The sequence below is a fragment of the Natator depressus genome, chromosome 6, assembly GCF_965152275.1.
Source record: "Natator depressus isolate rNatDep1 chromosome 6, rNatDep2.hap1, whole genome shotgun sequence".
NCBI lineage: Eukaryota > Metazoa > Chordata > Testudines > Cheloniidae > Natator > Natator depressus.
In genome coordinates, this window is record NC_134239.1 from 126,258,824 (window position 1) to 126,281,341 (window position 22,518).

Below are 22,518 nucleotides of genomic sequence, written 5' to 3' on the forward strand. Positions count from 1 at the left end.
AGTTTAAAAATAAGTATGTACCTTAAATATTTGCCTAGTCTCCTTTAAAACTAGCATAGAGGAGCCTGCACCTTGTCTGAGTCTAAAACTTGGTTTTGCTCAGGCTATATTACAGTGTTTGATGAAATCAAGTGAAATACCAGTGAGGGAAAATCAAAGGCTTCCTTTGGCATACACAAAAAGATTTGAGCTTCGTTGCTAAAGAGTGTGACATAAAACGAGTGTGACATACCTCACTGAAGTATTTTATGCCATAGAGTCTGTACAGAATTAAAAATATTTTTGAAATGTAAGTGTTAGAGGCATTTGAACAGACACTGAATCACATGATAGACAAAATTATTTGTGTGAGGCAGAATATTCTTTGAAGAGCAGCTGCAAAAATATTTTAAAAACTAGTAATTTTGACAGTTCTGCACTAACACCATTTTTGTACCTGATTCAGTAAAGCCACCTTGAAAACAAGCAGGAATATTAAAGTATCTAACTGCTTGATCTTGTTTGGGTAGGTACCAAGGACATAGGGAAAGGTAAGAGACAGGTTCCGGAGGCCAAATTTAGGCTTATAAGTAAGAGATTGACGTCTAGGACCTCCATAGTAGCATTCTCTGAAATGCTTCCAGTTCCACACATGCAGGGCCAGTTATACAGGCAGAAAGGCAGAGGCTCAGTGCATGGATGAGATGATGGTGTGGGGAAGAGGGATTTTGGTTTATTAGAAACTGGGAAACCTTTTGGGAAAGGTGGAGCCTGTACAGGGAGGACCTAAACCAAAATGGAACCACATTGCTGGCGTGCAGAATTTAAAAGGTCATAGAGGACTTTTTAAACTAAGGACTAGGGGAAAGCCAACAATTGTGGAGGAGTACACGGTTTGGACAGAGACATCCCTTAGAGCAGTGGTTCTCAACATTTCTAAACTACTGTACCCCTTTCAAGAGTATGATTTGTCTTATGTGCCTCGAGTTTCACCTCACTTAAAAACTACTTGCTTACAAAATCAGACATAAAAATACAAAAGTGTCACAGCACACTATTACTGAAAAATGGCTGACTTTCATTTTTACCATATACTTATAAAGTAAATTGATTGGAATATAAATATTATTCTTACATTTCAGAATGCTACTTGAGCCTGTTTTTCCACTTACGAGTCTTGTACGAAGCCAAAGCCCCGCTGCCTGCGGCTGAAGCATGTAACTTAGCTTTGTGGTGCCCCCTATGGTGTGGCAGGTAACTGCCCTGCTTGCCATTTCCTAATGCCAGCCTTGCAACTCCCCCAAACCCATCCTGTGACCCCCTGGGGGCTGCAACCCTCATGTTGAGAAACACTTCTCTAGGTGAGTTGAGTACCCCCAGAGGTACACATATCCCTGGTTGAGAACCACTGCCTTAGAGCGTCCCCTTTAATAAATCCTCCCTATATCCTAGTAAAGAGGAGAGGCAGAAACAGTCAAACAAGAGAGTCCCATTCAATTACATCACATGAATGCAGACAACTAAATATTGACACATTTTATATGTGCTTGTATACAAATGCTAGAAGTCTAAACGCTGAGATGGGTGAACTTAAGTGTCTGGTATTAAAGGAGGATAGTCATACAACAGGCATCACAGAAACTCAGTGGAACACGCTTAGGGTACAAAATACAAAGGAATAACAGAGTAGGTTGCGTTGGTGGGTAAGTGGCATTGTATATGAAAGAAGGCATAGTGCCATATAGTAAAAATCTTAGGTGAATCAAACAGTACCATAGAATCTCTATGGACGGAAGTTCCCTGCTTGAATAATAAGAGTATAGCAGTAGGAATACATTACCGACCACATGACCAGGATGGCGAGTGACTGTGAAATGCTATGGGAGAGTAGAGAGGCCACAAAAACGTACCTCAGGATGGGAGGCACAGATAAAATGTCTGGACACCATTAATGACTCTTTCTTGGAGCAGCTAATCCTGGAACCCACAAGAGGAGAGGCAATTCTTGATTTAGTCCGAAGTGGAGCACAGGATCTGGCCCAAGAGGTGAATATAGCTGAATCACTCAGTAATAGCAACTACAATGTAATTAAATTTAACAAAATACCAAAGAAACCCACCACAGTAGCATTTAGCTTCAACAAGGAGAATTACACAAAAATGAGAGCTAGTTAAATGGAAATTAAAAGGAATAGTCACAAAAGTGACGTTAGATAGTTTCCAAGAAACTTGCAGACAACACCAAAACAGAGACTTGGGGCAGGTCTACACTACTGCTTAAGTTGATCTAACTAACATTGCCTAGGGGTGTGAAAAAGATGCCCCCCGCCCCTCCGAGCAACGCAAGTTACAGCAACCCAAGCACTGTCCACACTGGTACTATGTCGGTGGAAGATGCTCTGCTGCCAACACAGCTTCCGCCTCTCGTGGAGATGAAGTAATTATGCTGACGGGAGAGTGCTCTACTGTTGGCATAGACCATCTTCACCAGACCCGGTGCAGCTGCACCGATGTAGCGCTTCTAATCTATACTTGCCTCAGACTGAATGTATACCTCAAATTAAAAAAACAAAACAAATCAGTAAGAGGGCCAAAAAAATGCCTCCATGGCTAGACTGCATAATTAAACAGATAAAAAAGCATCCTTTAAAAAGTGGAAGTCAAATCCTACTAAAGGAGAATAGAAAGGAAAACAAACTCTGGCAAGTCAAGTGTAAAGGTATAATGATGCAGGCCAAAAAAGAATTTGAAGCTAGCAAAAAACTAACAGCAAAAAATTAAGTACATGAGAAGTAGGAAGCCTGCCAGTCAGTGGGGCAGCTGGATGATCAAGGTACCAAAGAAGCACTCGACCAAGACAAGGCTGTTGCCGAGAAGCTAAATGAATTATTTGCACTACTCTTCACTGCAGAGGATGTGGGGGAGATTCCCACATGTGAACCTTTTTTTTTTTTTTTAGGTTACCAATCTGAGGACCTGTCCAAGATTGAGGTGGCTGTAGAGGAGATTTTGGAACAAATGGATTATTTAAACAGTAATAAGTAACCAGGACCAGATGGTATTCACCTGAGTTTTGAAGGAACTACTAATTGTATGTAACCATTTGTTTAAATCATCCTCAGTACCAGAAAACTGGAGGATAGCTAACGCCACGTAACACAGTTTTTAAGAAAAAGCTCCGGAGGCAATCTTGGCAATTACAGGCTGTTAAGCCTAACTGCTATACCAGGCAAAGTGGTGCACACAATAGTCAAGAACAGAAGGATCAGACCCAAAGATGGATACGATATGGTGGGGAAGGATCAACATGGCTTTTGTAAAGGGAACTCATGCCTCACCAATCTATTAGAATTCTTTGAGGGTGTCAGCAACCACACGGACAAGAGTGAAGCAGTTGATATATGGTGACAGGACCTTCAGAAGGCCTTTGACAAAGTTACACACCAAAGGCTCGTAAGCAAAGTAAGCAGTCATGGGATAAGAGGGAAGGTTCTCTCTTGGATCAATAACTGGTTAAAAGATAGGAAGCAAAGGATAAGAATGGTCGGTTTTCATAATGGAATGTGGTAAACTGTGGGTCCCTCAAATCTGTGCTGGGACCTGTGCTGTTAAACATATTCATAAATTATCTGGACAAAGAGGTAAACAGTAAGGTGGCAAGTCTGCAGATAATAAAAAATTACTCAAGATACTTAAGTCCAAAGCTAACTGAAGAGTTACAAAGGGATCTCATTACAACTGGGTGGCTGGGCAGCAAAAGGACATGGAATTCAATGTTGATACATGGAAAATAATACACATTGAAAAACATCCTAACTATACATATAAAATGATAGGTTCTTATTTCTGTTACCACTCAAGAAAGGGATCTTGGAGTCATTGTGGCTAGTTCTCTGAAAACATCCACTCAATTTGCAGCGGCTGTCAAAAAAGCTAGCATAATTTTAGGAACCATTAGGAAAGAGATAGATAGAAAATATAACTGCACTATATAAATCCAAGATACACCCACACCTTGAATACTACGTACAGCCCTGGTCTACCTCCCCCAAAAAGATACATCAGAATTGGAAAAGATACAGAGAAAGGCAACAAAAATGATTTAGGGGTATGGAACAGCTTCCACAGGAGGAAAGATTAAAAAGCATGGGACTGTTCAGTTTAGAAAAGATAAGGGGGATATAACAGAAGTTTATAAAATCATGAATGGTGTGGAGAAAGTGAATAGGGAAGTATTATATCTCTTTACAGAACACAAGAACCAGGGTCCAATGAAATTAATAGGCTGCAGGTTTAAAACAAACGTAAGGAATACATGCAATGCATAATCAACCTGTAGAACTTGTTGCCGTGGAATGTTGTGAAAGCCAGAAGTATAACGGGGTTCAACAAAACTTAGATTAAGGATAGGTCCATCAATGGCTATTACCCAAGATGGTCAAAGGTAGCAATCCTATACTCTGGGTGTCCTTAAATGTGTGACAGCTGTAAACTGGGACTGGACAACTGAGGGTTGATCACTCGATAAATTGCCCTATTCTGTTCTTTCCCTCTGAATCATTTGGCACTGGCCACTGACAGAAGACAGGATACTGGGTTAGATGGATCATTGATCTGTCCCAGTATAGCCCTTCTTATGTTGCACAACATATAAAAAAGAAATTAACCCTATAATTATTACAGCTAGACCCACATTTGAAATTGGAGGCTAGAAATAAAAAAGTTATAAATAACTTAAATGAAGTAACAAGGTTGTTTCCAGTAGAAAGCTGGGCAGTAATAAATGTGCTTAATGTGCTGTAGATACCTGAAGTTTGAGCATCATGAGAAAAACCTTCCATGTCTGAGAGGTGCTTCCGTCTAAGTCTCAATCACTTTAACAAGCTATTTCACTCAAAATTAACAAAGGGGAAACAACTTTTAAAAAAATTATTTGAAGAAATAAGTTTCTTAAAGTACTTTTCAAAAAAAGGCTAGACTTTTCTCCTCCTCTGTGTAAACTTGAATAGCTCTTACCCACAGTGGCTTTTAACCTTGTTACTTAACCATATTATTTTAAAGAGCCTCAGTGGGAGACCTCACACCTTAACTGAAAGCTTTGACCTTTTTTTTTAAAAAAAAAAAATAGAAGTTTAAAGGGACTCTGAAACTTAACATGACACAGGGGCTTTAAGCTAGATGCCTCTGCAGGAGGTGGGGGAGAATGTATTGCTACCTTCAAAAATTCTTTGCTATCGTGGAGAGATTTCTAGCTGATGGTAAGATGACCGCTACAGGCTGGGGACCTACTGGCTAAGCAGCAGTTCTGCAGAAAAGGACCTGGGGATTACAGTGGATGAGAAGCTGGATATGAGTCAGCAGTGTGCCCTTATTGGGCTGCATTAGTAGGAGCATTGTCAGCAGATCGAGAGAAGTGATTATTCTCCTCTATTCGGCACTGGTGAGGCTACATCTGGAGTACTGTGTCCAGTTTTGGGCCCCCCACTACAGAAAGGATGTGGACAAATTGGAGAGTGTCCAGTGGAGGGCAATGAAAATGATCAGGGGACTGGTGCACGTGACTCATGAGAAGAGGCTGAGGGAACTTGGCTTGTTTAGTCTGCAGAAGAGAAGAGTGAGGGGGGATTTGATAGCAGCCTTCAACTACCTGAAGGGGTTCGAAAGAAGATGGAGCTTGGCTGTTCTCAGTGGTGGCAGATAACAGAACAAGAAGCAATGGTCTCAAGTTCCAGTGGGGGAGGTCTAGGTTGGATATTAGGAAACACTATTTCACTAGGAGGGTGGTGAAGCCCTGGAATGGGTTCCCTAGGGAGGTGGTGGAATCTCCTTCCTTAGAGGTTTTTAAGGCCCAGCTTGACAAAGCCCTGGCTGGGATGATTTAGTTGGGCTTGGTCCTGCTTTGAGCAGGGATTGGACTAGGTGACCTCCTGAGGTTCCTTCCAACCCTGATATTCTATGATTCTATGGAATCATTCATGGGGGTCTTTAAGGGATACAAACAGGGCCCTAGCTGCTGCTAGATAGGCAGGTGAGAGCCACACCAGGCTATGTGCCAATGAACCAGTCCTGCAGCTGCACTCAGAGGGGGTGCACTCAAAGCAGCAAGAAAAAGTCAGGAGGCATGGCCCCCCATCCATGCCCTGGCTGCACCTCAGCCTGGCTGGGGGGAGGGTGGCCTGTGCAACCAGGGGCGGGCCTGCTGAGCGGGCAGCGGCAAATAAGGGCGCCCCACGGCAGCCGCTCGGGGCGGAATAGAACCCGGGCACCCGGCTGGCGCCACGGCGCCCCCTGGAGGCGGGAACAGGCAGGGCGGCGGGGCCGCCATTTTGTTTGGCGCTGTTTCCACGGAGACCAGCGAGGGTCCGGCCGGGGTGAGCGGGCGGCGGCGATGGCGGCCGCGGGGCGCTCCGGCCTGGAGGAGCTGCAGCTCACGGGCGAGGAGGTGGAGCGGCTGAAGGGCGCCTTCCGGGACGAGCGGTTCCGGGCGCTGCTGGCGGAGTACGCGGCGGAGCTGGCCGACCCGGAGCAGCAGCGGCTGTACGAGGCGGAGGTGACGGCGCTGGAGCGGGAGCGCGGGGTGGAGGTGCGCTTCGTGCACCCGGCGCCGGGCTACGTGCTGCGGACCAGCCAGGGGGGCGCCCAGCGCTGCTACCTCAACGTCTGCAGCGACCCGCTGCTGGGCCGGCCCCAGGCCCGCGCCGAGCCCCGCGGCCAGCGCTGGGCCCTGCCCTACAGCCTGGCCCCCGGCCGCGAGGAGCTGGGCCGCGCCGGCCGCCGGCGCCTGGTCTACGACGTGGTCTTCCACCCGGAGACGCTGCGCCTGGCCGCCCGCAGCGCCCGCTTCAGGCGCATGGTGAGCGACACGGCGCTGGAGGCGGTGCAGAGCCGCTTCGGGGTGCAGCTGGACCGGGCCAACGCCGTCCCGCTGCGGGGCACCGCCTACAAGGGGGTCCCGCAGGCCTCCGTCATCCGCACCCCGCTGCCAGGGGGCGCCCCGCCGCCGCGGGCCGAGGAGCCCGGCTCCCCGCTGCCGCCCTTCCCGTCCCCCTACTCCTACCCCGCTGCCCCCGGCGGCAGCGCCCAGCCGCCGCCGGCCCCCGCCGCGCCGCCCGGCCCCCAGCCGGGTGACGGGGCTCGGCCCCCGGCCCCCACCGCGCCCCGCTGGAGCCTGCGGCACCGCTCCTACGTGGACCTGCAGGACTATCGCTGCTGCCGGGACTCGGCGCCCAGCCCGGTGCCCCGGGAGCTGGTGGTGACCATCGAGCTGCCGCTGCTGAGCTCCGCCGGCCAGGCCGCCTTGGAGATCCGGGGGCGGGAGCTGCGCCTGGACTCGCAGCGGCCCGCCTACCGCCTCCGCCTGCGCCTGCCCTACCCGGTGGACGAGAACCGCGGGCAGGCCACCTTCAACAAGGCCAAGCGGCAGCTGCTGGTCACGCTGCCCGTCCTGAGCGTCGCGGCCCCTGCCGAGCCCAGCGGAACGAGCCTGGAGGAGCCCGAAGTCGGCCCGGCTTCGTCAGTAGGCCTTGGTCCGGGCCAGGAGCAGCGGGAAGAGGCAGGGCCTGCAGCCGGGGAGGAGCTCGGGCTGCCGCCAACTGAGCAAGCGTGTGTGCCAGGCGGTAGCGGCCGGGCCCCCAGCAGCCTGACTCCTCCCGTGACACCGGTGTGCCCCGACAGCATGGATCTGACCTCGTGCACCACCACCAGCAGCCAGGCGGATCCTTCCCTGGCACCCAGTAACGGGACAGATCTTCCCATTTGTCCCAGCAACAGCCTGTACCCTGCCGTGCCCACCGAGTGCCTGAGCCGCAGCGCAGAGCCCCCCATGAGCTGCAGCAGCGACCCAGGCCGTCCTGCGGCCCCCTGCACCTTGACCGCTCCGGTTTGTCCCCCCTTCCAGTGCACCCAAGACGAAGAATCTCTGACCCTGCTCTTGCAGGTGCCAAACATCCAGCCAGAGAGTTTGAAGGGGGAAGTTGGCACAAATCACTATAGACTCAGTTTCAGTTCCAAGGACGCTGCTTCCTACTCCTTCCTCTTACAGTTTCCTCTTGAAAACAAGCTGACCCACCCAGAGGCTGGTATTAATGTCTCCCCCAACAACGCTGTAATAGGACTAGCTAAATCTCCTGAGGGTGGTGGACTTTGGGGGAAGATGTACTTCGGCTTAAACAGCAACACTCTGCAGGTAATTATTTCTAAAATGGCACATCCAATATATAATGTTCCCGAAAAAAGCTTAAATTTAGATGTGCTTTGGGGAAGGTCATAGCTTGATCTAGTTTAAAAAAAAAAGATGATTGACTTAGGGGATAGTTAATGGGCTATAAAGTTTTTCACTTCTAGGCCACTAGTTCAGGTTTAAACCAGGTGGGTAGTGCCTTCAAGTCCATTACCATCTGACAGCTGTTCAGTGGCCTATTGTAAAATGAACCAGTACATGTGATGGCCCTATTCTGATTCACGGTGGGCAGACGTTCACATGGCAGAGATCACTGCTATTATTAAGAATCTTAGCAAAAGCCCAGCATTGAATGGGGTGGAGTAAAAACTATTATTGCTCTCAGAGGTGGTCCCTCTAAGGGCTTGTCGACACTGGCAACGTTAAAGCGCTGCTGTGACAGCGCTTTAATGTGCTTTGTGTAGTCGTGGCACAGTGCTGGGAGAAAGCTCTCCCAGTGCTCTAAAAAAACACCTCCACAAGGGGAAAGGCTAGCAGTGCTGAAACTTGCAGCACTCAGGGGTGTTTTTTCACACCGCTGAGCGAGAAAGTTGTAGCATTGTAAATTGCCAGTGCAGACAAGCCCTAAGTAACTAAGGGTGAAGGCAGGTAGGCACAACAGTGTGAGGGAAGCAAGGCCAAACCTTGCTGTACCTGTTTTGTGGTTAAATAATTGGCTTTAATCTCCAGGGCTGTCAAGCTGTCATCTTCCACAAGCACTAAATTCACATGAACAATAGTGTATGTATGTGTGCACACACATACAATTATTTTGAAATGAAAGTGTGTGAATATAGTATACACCAGTGGTTCTCAACGAGGGATACTCAGAGGTCTTCAAGGGGGTACATCAACTCATCTAGATATTTGCCTAGTTTTACAGCCAGCTACATAAAAAACCAAAACACTTAACAAAGTCAGTACAAACTAAAATTTCATACAGACAATAACTTGTTTATACTGCTCTATAATCTGTATACTGAAATGTAAGTACAATATTTATATTCAGATTGATTTATTTTATAATTATATAGTAAAAATAATCAAGTAAGCAATTTTTCAGTAATAGTGTGCTGTGACGCTTTTCTATTTTTATGTCTGATTTTGTAAGCAAGTAGTTTTTAAGTGAGGTGAAACGGAGGGGGGGTGTACTCAAGACAAATCAGAGTCCTGAAAGGGGTACGTACAGTAGTCTGGAAAGGTTGAGAGCCACTGCTATACACAACCAATTTCAAGATAACTATATACTGCTATAACTGTTGAAATAAGATTGCTAAAACAAGCAGGTTAACATAAAAAGCAGCTTTAAATGTGAAAAAGCCATTGATTGTCATCTTGAATTAGAGCTCCGGTAACGTCATGTGAGCAATCTAGGTGTGATTTCTCGCTTAATTTTTTCCTTATTCCCTGTGCCATGGGCATTCAACGTGACTTTGTTTTCTCAGTAGTCATCTAGAAATACCTGTTTCCAACATATGGAAATACTCAAAACTGGTTTTCTTCAATAGTGAAGAGCATTCACAGAGATTTCCATGATAAAGAACTGGACTTTCCTGCACATGGAGCACTTAAAACAAACTTTCCATGTATAAGTACCCAAGAGAATGGAGTTTTGGGTTCAACTTCACTATATTGTAGAACCATGAAATCCTTTACAACTTGGAACACACATTGTGAGATGCCCATTTTGTAAAGCTGACTAGTGTCTTCAATATATTCGCTGGGCTGAGGGCCTGGAGCATGGAAAAATTCTTTCCAAAATCTGCAAAAAGAAAAGGAGTACTTGTGGCACCTTAGAGACTAACCAATTTATTTGAGCATGAGCTTTCGTGAGCTACAGTTCATGCTCAAATAAATTGGTTAGTCTCTAAGGTGCCACAAGTACTCCTTTTCTTTTTGCGAATACAGACTAACACGGCTGTTACTCTGAAAATATTGTGTGACGCTTTCAGGGATTCTGGGACTTTTTAATTTTTGGTTTTTTCCCCCCAGTTAGTGTAGAAAGGGACAAGTTTTTGAAACCTGGCTTCTAATTTTGCATGCCTACATGAAAGCCATCTTATATCAGTGTGGGAGAAGTTGCTGGTGAAAGGAAACCATGTCATTATGGGGCAGTGTAAAAAGTTGAGAATTCATTGGATGGCCCTTCACTATAGCTGTTGTGGTGAATTACCTGGGAAAGATTCATGGGCATTTTCTTCAAAGCAAGAGCTTCTGATTTACATCAGTGGAACCATGAGGCATTATCATCAATGTTTTTAATCCATGTGACTAAGAGCTTTTCTTACCTGATATGGCATTGGCCCTATCTGTGCAGATTTCAGTAGACCACTGTCACAGAATATAGGAATCTTTGACTGTTTCCTGAAAAGTCTTAGACATGCATTCTCCTGGTGCAGCTTCACATGGGTATTTTCCCTTTGTCATAATTATTTAGCATGGTGTGTACTCTCTGTATGAAATTCACGTGCACGCAGGTATTACCAGAAACTCTAGCAGCCTGTTGCACATTCTTGCATCCTAGTACTTGCCAAATCATTATGTAGGGTGCTCAGATTACACCAGAATGTTGCGCAGTATTACATTTTTTGCATGACCTCCCATGAGTCCCCTCTGTGATTCTTGTGGAGGTAATGAACCTCAGTTTGGGAAACTCTGATGTAATATAATGTGCTTGTAATGAGGTGAATGATTATCTGATTTAATTTTCATGTACCAGTTAAACCTGACTGTTGGTGTTTGGTACATGCATTCATTAGGAGTTAGAATCATAGAATATCAGGGTTGGAAGGGACCTCAGGAGGTCATCTAGTCCAACCCCCTGCTCAAAGTAGGACCAAGCCCCAACTCCCCAGATCCCTAAATGGTCCCCTCAAGGATTGAACTCACATCCCTGGGCCAGACCAATGCTCAGACCACTGAGCTATCCCTCCCCAATTTTTGTCCCGATCCCTATATGGTCCCCTCAAGGATTGAACTCACAATCCCGGGTTTAACAGGCCAATGCTCAAACCACTGAGCTATCACTCCCCTCCCCTTGTGAGTATATGGGGGGAAGGTCACTAAAAGATTATTCAGGATATCAACCAATCAAAATAGTCAAATGCCTTTCTGAGTTAAAATTTTGAAATTAGATAATCTCATTCATTTTGGACCACTAAATGTGTGTGTGTAGGGGAGAGGATGTTTAGGACTTACCATAGACCATCAGCAGTTCATTAACATAGTAGATTAAAAATTAATTTATTCTGAGAGACAGTTTTTTTGGGGTATGAGACTTCTGAATTTGAGAAATTAAGGTAAATTGAAGTAATTAATTCTGTTTATTGGATTTTTAGCTAAGAAGTTTGCCAGAGGTGACTAAGTGTACCAATACTGATAGCCATGCCTACTGGAACAGGGAAATGATCATTAATATTTAAACATAACCACCTGTATACCCTATGTTTTCTCTGCTCTTTCAGAGCTCTGCTTATTCTGGCCCTTTGATAGTTTTTCGATCTATCCTGCATAGAACTCTTCTAGTTCTCTGCCAAAACTTCTGGACTTCCTCTGCTTTAAATGCTTTTGTGTCAGTCAGAGCCACATTTCCTATAAACAGGGTCTGGAGAGTGTAAGTCAATCATGGATACGTACGTGTTCTGTGAGAAGAGATTCTTTTGGAATGTACAGAAATAAAGAGCCTGGGGAGCTGACACATTTCTATTATAAGGGGACTTTCAGCACCCAGACATATTAATGTAGTGGGTTGGGGTCATTGGGATTTCATCCTTACTTACCCATTCATTTTGAACTATCAGCTTCTCCTCTGACAGTGCATTATGTTTGTAGGAGTAAAGGCTGACAAAACTTCTTATGACTGTGTAATACCATACTTGACATTCTCTTACTCCACACTGGAGACTAGGGATTGCACTCCTTTCAAGTGTTGTCCCCATTAGCAAACCTGAATTGTCTCAAACCTAAAAGATAGGACACAGTCTTTGAGTTGACATAGTACCACTATTTTCAAGAAGTATAGTTCAGGGAGTAATATTTTTTCTTTTTCTTTGTTAGACGAGGTCAGATCTTTTAGGGTCTCTGGGCTAACATACATTCATTCTAAATATTTAGGTTTCAAGGCTGACAGTCCCTAAAAGTAGTCAATCTCACAATCTTTTTAAAAATACCATTTTTTTCTTTTATAAAAATTTCTTCTGACACTTAAAATTATCAACCTTTCCAAAATCAGGGCTGCATTATGGGTACAAGTGTGGTAACCCACTATATATGAACCCAGAGGGCTGTGTTCTGAAGTGCAGGGTTCATGTATATTTAAAGCCCTTTCCAACTTCCAAGAATAAAGCTGTCCATGAGAGCTGAGGGGATGGCACAGTGCACCCACAAAATCTGCTTCCCTGCAAACCAAAACAAAGCCGGTGGATCTTACTGATGTCATTTATGAAAGTAGTGGTAGCCTGTCTGTCTTCAGTGCTGGACAAAACTTTTCCTATTATTTCAGAGCAATTTTGAATGTGACTACAAGTCTTGAAAATTTTGTCTTTGTCTATATAGTTGTTTGCAGGTTCTGTAGAGTACTCTCTTTCCTGTCTAAAAAGGAGTTAATATATTGTGATTGGGGCTAGGTTACTTATTATAAGAGGATGCTAGAAACTAAGACTTTCAAGATTACTCCTGTGAATGTTTTATTTTGGAGTCAATTAATTCTATACTGAAGATTTCGAGACACTTACCAAGTTTTTGGCAGGTCACAGGAAGGAAAAAAAGAGAACAGAACAGATTCATTTCTTGGTTTTGAAATAATCTCTTCCCTAAACTACATTACAAATAATAATAGGTTTCCCTCTCATATAAAGCAAACTGATTTCTGAATAACCTTTCATTGTTAGGTGCATTATGGGACTGGACTAGGTGACCTCTCGAGGTCCCTTCCAGTCCTATGATTCTATAATTCAGCACTCAGATTGTATGTGATCAAGAGGAGAGTTCAACAGAAACCGTTGACGTCTACAGTTTGTTCCTCAGCACGAACAATCAACAGAGCAAACTCTACAGATGGCAGATGCAGAACAAGATGACAACGACTCAAGGATTCCAGACAGCCAGTAATTGTAACTAACGAACAAGTTCTTATGCAACCAGGTCATGTAATTAGAAAACCAGTACCATTCAGACACACTTATCAGACAAATTTCAGAGTAGCAGCCGTGTTAGTCTGTATTCGCAAAAAAAAAAAAGGAGTACTTGTGGTACCTTAGAGACTAACAAATTTATTTGAGCATAAGCTTTCATCTGAATGCATCCGATGAAGTGAGCTGTAGCTCACGAAAGCTTATGCTCAAATACTTTTGTTAGTCTCTAAGGTACCACAAGTACTCCTTTTCTTTAACAGACAAAGACAGTGTGATAGCATAAATACTGTAAATGATAGGAATGTAGAACTTAAAGGGGAAGATATAACAGAATGCTAAAGTTTATTATACTGTTCTGCCACTTGGTGGCACTGTGTGAAATACCGACTTTAAGCTAACCTCAGTCATAGCTGGCAAAGCATTAAAGGATCTTATGATACACACTAGATGTGTTCGTCTCGCTGAGAAGCAAGCTGGGTAGTTAGTCCACGTCTGGTACAGGAGCATAACAGGGATATCAATGGCTAAGTCCTTTCTACAAAATGCAGTCACCATTACTACCATTGGTGGTGGATGCTGCTAGTGTAAACAAGCCCCCTACTGTATTCTGTTCATGAATAATCTCTCTGCACCCTCCATATCTGTCCTGCTGTCTGTGTACGTTTCTTGGATTGTAAACTCTTCGGGCAGAAAATGGGTTTAATTCTATACTTTGTAAATTGGCAGTATACACATGATCTCCAAATTTTCATGTAATATTGTATGACTATGGAACTATTTCATGCTCCCAATTATAGCTTCTTTTAGCGATCAAAATTATATCTTTGAGAGCCCAGACACAGTTGGATGAGAGAGCTGAAAATATTTAAAATTGCCTCATTGCATCTAACATCAACAGGACTTCCCTGGTGGCTGTACTTTTCTGGTATTCTAGCCCTTATTAGGTTGATGAAATGAGGGAGTAAAAAGGAATGAGGGATTTAAAAGTGTGTAGATTAAAACAATCCGAGTAATTGAGAATCCTGGAAAAAGGGGTTTAACCTTTTTCCAACTATTTTACATAATGGAAGAGTTTATTGTTAAATAGAAAAAGAAACAGATGAATAAATCTATAAAGTATTATTGTCTTTTTTTAAACAACAAGATATTCCTGGTTGTATTTTTTGGACCATTAATATCCACAGCTGGTTTGAGTCATAAGATGAGTAGCAACATGCTTCACAGTGTACCTGAACCACATCTGAATAGCCCTAAAAATATACCCTGGAGTATCTTATTTAACTGTAAACTGCATTTCATTCCATTCTACTTGTATTTACTCATACCTGAATGAAGATCTAAAGAGACAAGTTTGTTACACAGATCTGAAATGGATGTTGTCATATATATATTTCATACTCTCTGCTCTAGAAAGCCTAGTCTTGAAATCTGATGACTAAAATGAGCTGGAATTACAAACTAATCAGATGTTTGTATTTTTCTTAAGGGAAGGTAATTAAACAAACCCAAAGATCCAGAGCTTTTTTTAATCGAATATCAAAAGAGAAGGGAGGGCAATTGAAACATTTTTTTCATTGTAATCGTTCCTCAAATGGAAACTTAAACACATTACATGTAGAAAACATGCCTCCCTTTAAACCGTTGCCTCTTGTGTGAGTCAGACCCATATTTTGTACAGAAATCATTTAAACCATTTTCTTCATGTTCATCTCTCACTACTTCTGAATGTCTTACTGAGAATTTATTAAATCAGAGATTTAAACAGATACTGTTTTCACAAGCAGTGTGTGTGTCTCAGCTGCATATTCAGAATCAGAATTTTATGTGTATATTTAGTGGGGTGCTGGGTACAAAAGCACTGATACATGTTCCTTTCACATTATGTAAAGGTAACTTCGTTTCTTTTGCCTTTAGGAAAGGTTGTTTGTCAGTGAAGAAAATGTTGATGAATTTCTGGACAGTGTCTTGTGCCCTTCATTCCTCAAACAGACAACACTGGAAAGCCAACCATTAATTGAAGTACTTGATGTTACGGAGGTCAAAAGTCAAATCAGATTAAAGGTAAGGATCTGCTTAGCAATAGTACATGGCACCTCTATAGTTTAACAAGAATAGTGTGTGAAACCTCCCTCAAATGGAGTCATTCCTGCTTTGTTTGGATACTATTGAAAATCATGTATAGGAAGTGATGTTTGCAAGTGTAAACATCAGTTTTTGGAAAGGCCGCTTTACTTTAAACTCCATTTAATTTAACTTGAATGGTGAAGTGGAACTACGTAGAGTTCTGGCTTAGCAACAGTTTTATTGGGATGACAGTGAAACATTGTGTTGTCTCATGTATAAATACCTATATGTTGACAGGTTTCAGAGTAACAGCCGTGTTAGTCTGTATTCGCAAAAAGAAAAGGAGGACTTGTGGCACCTTAGAGACTAACCAATTTATTTGAGCATGAGCTTTCGTGAGCTACAGCTCACGAAAGCTCATGCTCAAATAAATTGGTTAGTCTCTAAGGTGCCACAAGTCCTCCTTTTCTTTTTACCTATATGTTAAATCCCTCCTTCATATTAAAACAAAAATAGTCTCAGATTTCTACCTCAGTAGTGTTCAGGGGATACAGATACCCAGAAAGTGCTTCCAGTTCACAGCCACTTGGCTGTGCTGGAGTCTACACGCTCCAGACAAACCAGGGGTAGGGACGTCATTGGAATAGAACCAGTCTGAGGCCTTGTCAACACTGCAGAGTTTTGGTGGCAAACAGCAGAAGTGTACACACTGCGATGCCGCTTTTGGCGACAAAACTCTTCTGTTTTTTGGTGACAAAATAAAACCACCTCGATGAGAGACATAGGGCTTTTTGCATTATGCAAATTTGCATCATTATGTTGACATAACTGGCCTCCCCAAGTATCACACATTATGACTGCTGTGACAGCTTGGCTCTGCTCGTTGTTTTCAACTTGGCTGCCCTGCAGGCATGCGCCTCTCCCCTTTCAAGGCTCCAGGAAGCTTTGACATTCCTCACCCTGGAGAGCTCACCCAGCTGCTGAGGAGGCTGTGGGAGAGAGAGCTCAAGGGAATTGCAGAACTGCAGGTAGGCAAAGCAGGCTGCTGCTGTGGGGGAGGGGGGAGCGAGAGAGACTGTTGTGGATTGGTTGCTCAGGCTGCTGTCTGAACATAGAGACAGCATGCCGTCACACTCCTCCCCAACACACACACTTCCCCAACATGCACGCACTCGCGCGCGCGCGCACACACACACACACACACACACTCTGTTTCTGTCTGTCCTCCCCACAACAAACACACACACTCCCTGTCACTCACTCTCCCCTCTTCCCCCTCCACATACACTTCAGTTGAAAAACAGCTGGCAATCTAGTGGGATGCCCAGGGAACAATGGGATTGAGAAACCTGCATCATGTGACACTGTACTTACCCCATGAGGCATTGCAAACCCTTCCCAAAGCACCATGCAACCAGTTGCACAGTGGGATAGCTACCCACAGTGCACTGCTCTGCGTGTCGATGCAAGAGCTGCTAGTGTGGATGGGCTCTGCCAACACAAGGAGCATAGTGTGGATATGCAACAATGGTTAATTAAAGTGCTTTAATTAAAGCGGCATAACTTTTGTTGACAAAACTCTACAGTGTAGACAAGACCTAACTCTCCAACTCTTCTTTAAGGATGTGCTCAATATGAATAAGTGAAGAGTCCATGTCCCTCCATATACACAATTTTGAGTAAAGTTTTGGAACCCTGTGGATATAGTGTACAGTACTTCAGTGGTTCTCAACCAATATCTAGATGAGTTAATGTACCCCCTGGCCTGGGGGTACACGGGTCTTCCAAGGGGTACATCAACTCATCTAGATATTTGCCTAGTTTTACAACAGTCTACATAAAAAGCGCTAGAGAAGTCAGTACAAACTAAAATTTCATACGTTGACTTGTTTATACTGCTCTATATGCTATACATGGAAATGTAAGTACAATATTTATATGCCTATTTATTTATTTTATAATTATATGGCAAAAATGAGAAAATAAGCAATTGTTCAGTAATAGTGTGCTGTATTTTGTTTTTTTATGTCTGATTTTGTAAGCAAGTAGTTTTTAAGTGAGGTGAAACTTTGGGATACTTAAGATAAATCAGAGTCCTGAAAGGTGTACAGTAGTCTGGAAAAGTTGAGAACCACTGGCATACTCCATTGGGTTGAGGTACCTCTGATTTAAAATCTTTCATGCTTATGGATGCGGCTCAAGACAGAAGGCCCAAAATTTATACTTTGGAATGTTAGGGTCACAGACGGGAGGCTTAGGGAGAGGACAGAAAACTCGTTGTTTTGGGGATTGCAATGAGGATGGACTATGCTGAGATGGACAGGGAGGTCACAACAAAGAGGAGCAGTGGGATTGTCAGGAAGGTAGAGGGTACCTTGGAAAGTTTGTGTGGATAAAAATCTCAACTTCTTCTATTTGAGCTGAGCTAAACCTTTGAATCTTGTGAGTTTTCCGTGTCAGTTAGGGCATACTTGTGAGAGTACAGGGCTCTCTTCTACAGAAGAGCAGTGTGACTAGAGGATTAACATGGGACTGGGAGGCAGGACTTCATGAATTCTAATCCCACCACTGCCATTCATGTGGTGTCAACTAACTGACTCTCCTCCCTCGGTTCTTCCATTAGTTCACAGGGTATCTGAGGAGTACAGTAAGCTTAAGCATTATCTCCATTTTATCAAACACAAAACTGTGGTACATAGGATAAGTAACTTGCCAGAAGTCCTACAGAAACTACATGGCAGTGTCAGCCACAGGAAATCAAACTCTCCTTGCTCGTTGTCTCCTGCCTTACCCAGAAAACTATCCTTTCTGCCCCCTTCATTGTCTAAATACACGGAGGTACAGCCACACTTATAAACCCCCCCCCCCCCAAATTAATTACATCTGAACCCTTTACAATAACTGAACAAGTTTGGAAGAAGCTTTCTCTGCTTTTTCAGTTTAACTTTGTCCATAGTAACTTTCACTGTTTCCCGTCTCTAGTGATTGTTTCCTCTCTTGTTTGTATGAAATTTTCAGAGTAATAGAGAGCACAACGTTTTTAAGATAGCAAAATGTGATGGTAAAACTACCAAAACTGATGGGGATTTGGGAAGGCATAGCACCTGAAACTTCTCTCTTTTTGAAACCCATTACATTACGTTTCAAGTTGACAGGGTCTGTTTAGGTCCCATCTACAACTGTATGTTGCAGCTCTAGCCAACACTTAAATGCTAATCCAAAAACCAAAGTTCAGAAGTGGAATTTGGACTTTGATACTAAAGTAGCTGAGTAAAGAACTTACTTCAGGGCTAGTTGCTCCACTGTTACTTCAATTCACTCTTCTTTCAGTTAACTATGGTTAAACTATGAGAATTTTTCCAGATTTCACTTCGCATCACATTGTGGTGTCCTCATTTGCATTTACATATTTTTGCATCGTTCCAAATTAGTCATGTTAAATATTTTGTCCCTCACTTTTGTAATTTATTCAATATTTAGCCATAGTTTAAGATGCATGTTTTGTGCAGATCTCAAAATAAGATATAGCCTTTTGCACATTCAGTTTTGTTTGTGTCTAACAATAGATGCTCCACAGTGGTGCAGTGGGCCTAAATTCTGTGGCAAGGCTCCCTGATGAACGATATTGAATTGTCATTTGTGGCAGCTTCAAGTAATGTCAATAATAAGGTTTTAATTAAATAAATAGTCACTGTAGTAATCCCTTAACCTACTATTAATTTCAACAATTTGGTTTTATATTTTTTCAATTTTACTCCACCCTTAGTTTTCAGCATGCAGCAGAGTTGTGAAGTTCCAATATATCACTGCATTTCTAATCTATGAGTGCATTGTAGAAGTCTTTGGAGGAAAGCTGGAGATTTTGGACACTGAATAAACCAGGGGTTCTCTAACTGCACTGCACCCCCCCTTCTGACAACAAAAATTACTACATGACCCCAGGAGGGGGGACCAAAGCCTGAGCCTGCCCAAGCCCCGCTGCTGCAGGCAGAGGGACCGGGGCCAAAGCCCAATCCTCACCGCTGCAGGCAGGGAGGCCGGAGGCCAAAGCCCAAAGCCCAAGCCCTGCCATTGAAGGAGTGGGGGGAGGAGCGCAAAGCCTGAACCCTACCACCCAGGCAGGGGGACCAAAGGCTTCACCCCATGTGAGGGGCCTGTAACCTGAGCCCCACTGCCCAGGGCTGAAGCCCTCGGGCCAAGCTTCAGCCCCGGGCCCCAGCAAGTGTAACACCAGCCCTGGCGACCCCATTAAAATGGGGTCCCGACCCAGTTTGAGAACCGCTGGGATAAACAGATTTGGCTTTTGGCACCAAGGAAGTGAGGGAGAGAGGGAAGGTAGTTTAGGGTGCTGGTACCCAAGAGGTGGGTGAAGCTTTCGTCACTGGTAAGGGAATGAATCTTCTCTTACTTTCTTGTTCACAGGGTGACAGTAACTCATCTGGGGTGTGGGGAGTAGACTAGAGAAGATTTGGAAGGGTAATAAATCTTGAAATTGCTAGTTCCCGGAGCTAGGCAGCTGCCTATGTCAACATTAAGCCACTCCACCACAGCCAGCCACACCCTATTTATTAACAATGAATACACACTATGTAAAAGCTTCTGCTGAAATAACCAACAGCAAAAAAGTGAATGTTGATCTGTGGTATTCAGTCATCTGTTTCAGAGTGCTCATCTTAGTGAGATGAACAAGAACAGTTCTCTGACATTGTTTTATGCACACTCAAGAAGACAACATTGCATTAGTTAAACTTTCCACATGTGACAGGGACATAGTTTTCACAACCCTACAGGCTAGGAACATTTCCTCAAATGAAAGTTTATATTCTGGGGCCAATTTTGCAGCCATGGATTTATGCAAGGCTGTGTGTAATAACCCAACTGCGATCATTTGCTTTTTCTTCCACTATTAACTGTTGTACATCATTACCAATGGGCAGCTGTCCACCAGCTCTTTCCCATCGTAAGTTTTTACTCTGCTGTGGAAAGAGTCTCTGTAATACATTCCCACATGCATTTTGATTACAGTATTGGGAAACCCTCAGTACAGGTCTGATTTAGCTTTCTGAAAGCACAGATTAACACAGATTGTAGATCTCATAGAAATAAATGCATCCTGAGTTATTCAGTGTCTAGGGCCTGCCATTGATTGTATTTTTGTGTGTTCAGTCAACATTAAGTGTTAGGGTATCAAAGTACAATTAATTTCCTGCTTTTTTTCCTCAACAGTCACAGGAGATTAAACATTGTGAACTTGGTGAAAAAGAACAAAGAATTAACAATTCAGGAAGAGATCAAGTTGAAAGAGAGAACAGAAACTATTTAAAAACAAATATAGAAGCTAACCATATTGCAGCTGACACAGCTGGAGAACATGGTACGGAAACTGACATTACTACTGGATCTTTTACAACTGCTAAAACAATAGGAGTAGTAGATTGTAGTTCAGGCCACTGTTTGCAAGTTGAACCTATTGACACTAGTTTAGCAATTTCTGGGAAATCTCAGATAAATGAACCACAGTTAGAACTTGCTTTGACAACAGGCAAAAGTGCCACATCCTCGGACTGTGAAAAGCAAGAATTACTTCATTTGGAAGAGCAGGCAAAAATAAGAAGGGATGAAGAAGTCCTGTCTTCAGAACCAGCAGAAGAGAACCAACACCATTTGAACTGTAGACCAGTTTCTCCAATTATAAAGGAAATGAATATGCAAGATGGAAGTGTGCAAATTATTAGAGATCATACAACACACAGTGCATTAATTTTTCAAAATTCTTTGTTGTATGAGTTGGATTAAGTTATGTCAGTTAGGATTTTAGTTGTAATGGTCAGTTTATTATCTGCAGTTCAGGCTTCTGGTTTTTTGGCATCTAAATCATTGCACGGAAAGCAGAAATCTGAACTTGAGTCTGACAACTTCAATAAGAGGAACCAATTTAATTGTTTTGTTTTACAAGTCAATTTGTTAATTTTGATTTTTTTTACAGTTTTAACTTTCTTTAAAATAAAAATATTTTCATAAGAAATGTTCAATTGAGTAGAAATTAAAACATATAAACAGCAACAGTGGATTACTTTCCCTTCAAGGACTTGGATCTTGATTAGTTGTGTAATCTCTCTAATGTAATAAAGTTTTTATATATGTTTATCTACTGTGTTTTTGCAATGCTTCTCTCCAGATTTGCTATCTTTGTTCAACTTAATGATAAACAATACGCATCATTTGAAGTAAATATTTGCCAATATTCATTTTGTGATGATTGTAGGGTTTTTTGGCAAATAACATTTTTCATTCCATGGAGAGGCCCGCTGTTTAATTAGTCTCCTTAAAATAAATGTTTATACTGCTATCTTAGCCTACTACTTTCCTTCAGATATACAGTATCCAAACATACCAACGTTTAACTAATTTGTTTCCTTGTTATCCAGTGCATCAAACCCTGCATTTCCCAACATCTCTGCATTTGTTCATGTATAGTCATCTTCTAGTATGGAGTCAATTCATCTAAATTATTCTTACCACTCAAAATAAGTTTCCTGTGGTTTAAACGTGCTGCACGTCAGATTGCATGGCAGTGGAAGTGCAACAATAGGCAAGAACACTTCTGAGCTTTGATTTCAACCTTTCAGATCCCTTTTCTGTCACTTTCAGAAAAACAACCACCCATTCCTTTACAAACTGTTGTACATGCTGAAGAAAATGTACTTCTGAACAAAATTAGGTTAAATTTGATTTACAGTTCAGATCTCCCCTGGTTAGGTTGTTTACGTAGCTGTGCCAACCACAAGTACTTCTTGGGGCTGCATATACTTAACAGAGCAAGTACTGAATTTTATTGCTTGTGACAACTCTAAAATGTATATACTGTGTTGGTTCCAGGATATTAGAGAGACAAGGTGGGTAAGATGATAACTTTTATTGGACCAACTTCCTGTTGGTGAGAGACTTGCACCGAGCTCTTCTTCAAATCAAATTTAAAGAACAGCTCTGCATAAGCAGCAAAGCTTCTCTCTCTCACCAACAGGAAGTTGGTTCAGTAAAAGATATTACCTCACCCACCTTATCTAACTCTAAAGTTTGACAGTTAAATTACCCAGGAGAACAATTTGTTTTGGCATACATTCT

The 22,518-nt window shown here is 43.1% G+C and overlaps 1 protein-coding gene across 1 annotated transcript; it reads left to right on the plus strand.

Annotated features, from left to right (window-relative positions):
* The first annotated feature begins 6,352 nt into the window (after nucleotides 1-6,352).
* Nucleotides 6,353-21,472, plus strand: DNAAF2 (dynein axonemal assembly factor 2). The gene is made up of 3 exons (XM_074956569.1): nucleotides 6,353-8,164; nucleotides 15,244-15,390; nucleotides 20,620-21,472. The coding sequence occupies exons 1-3, from the start codon at nucleotides 6,368-6,370 to the stop codon at nucleotides 21,187-21,189; spliced, it is 2,514 nt and encodes an 837-aa protein (XP_074812670.1). The 5' UTR covers nucleotides 6,353-6,367; the 3' UTR covers nucleotides 21,190-21,472.
* The last annotated feature ends 1,046 nt before the right edge of the window (nucleotides 21,473-22,518 follow it).

Coding starts and splice junctions, on each gene's coding strand:
- DNAAF2 (XM_074956569.1), top strand. CDS start 6,368: ATGGCGGCCGCGGGGCGCTCCGGCCTGGAGGAGCTGCAGCTCACGGGC. Junction 8,165..15,243: donor TAAACAGCAACACTCTGCAG/GTAATTATTTCT, acceptor TTTTGCCTTTAG/GAAAGGTTGTTTGTCAGTGA. Junction 15,391..20,619: donor AAAGTCAAATCAGATTAAAG/GTAAGGATCTGC, acceptor TTTCCTCAACAG/TCACAGGAGATTAAACATTG.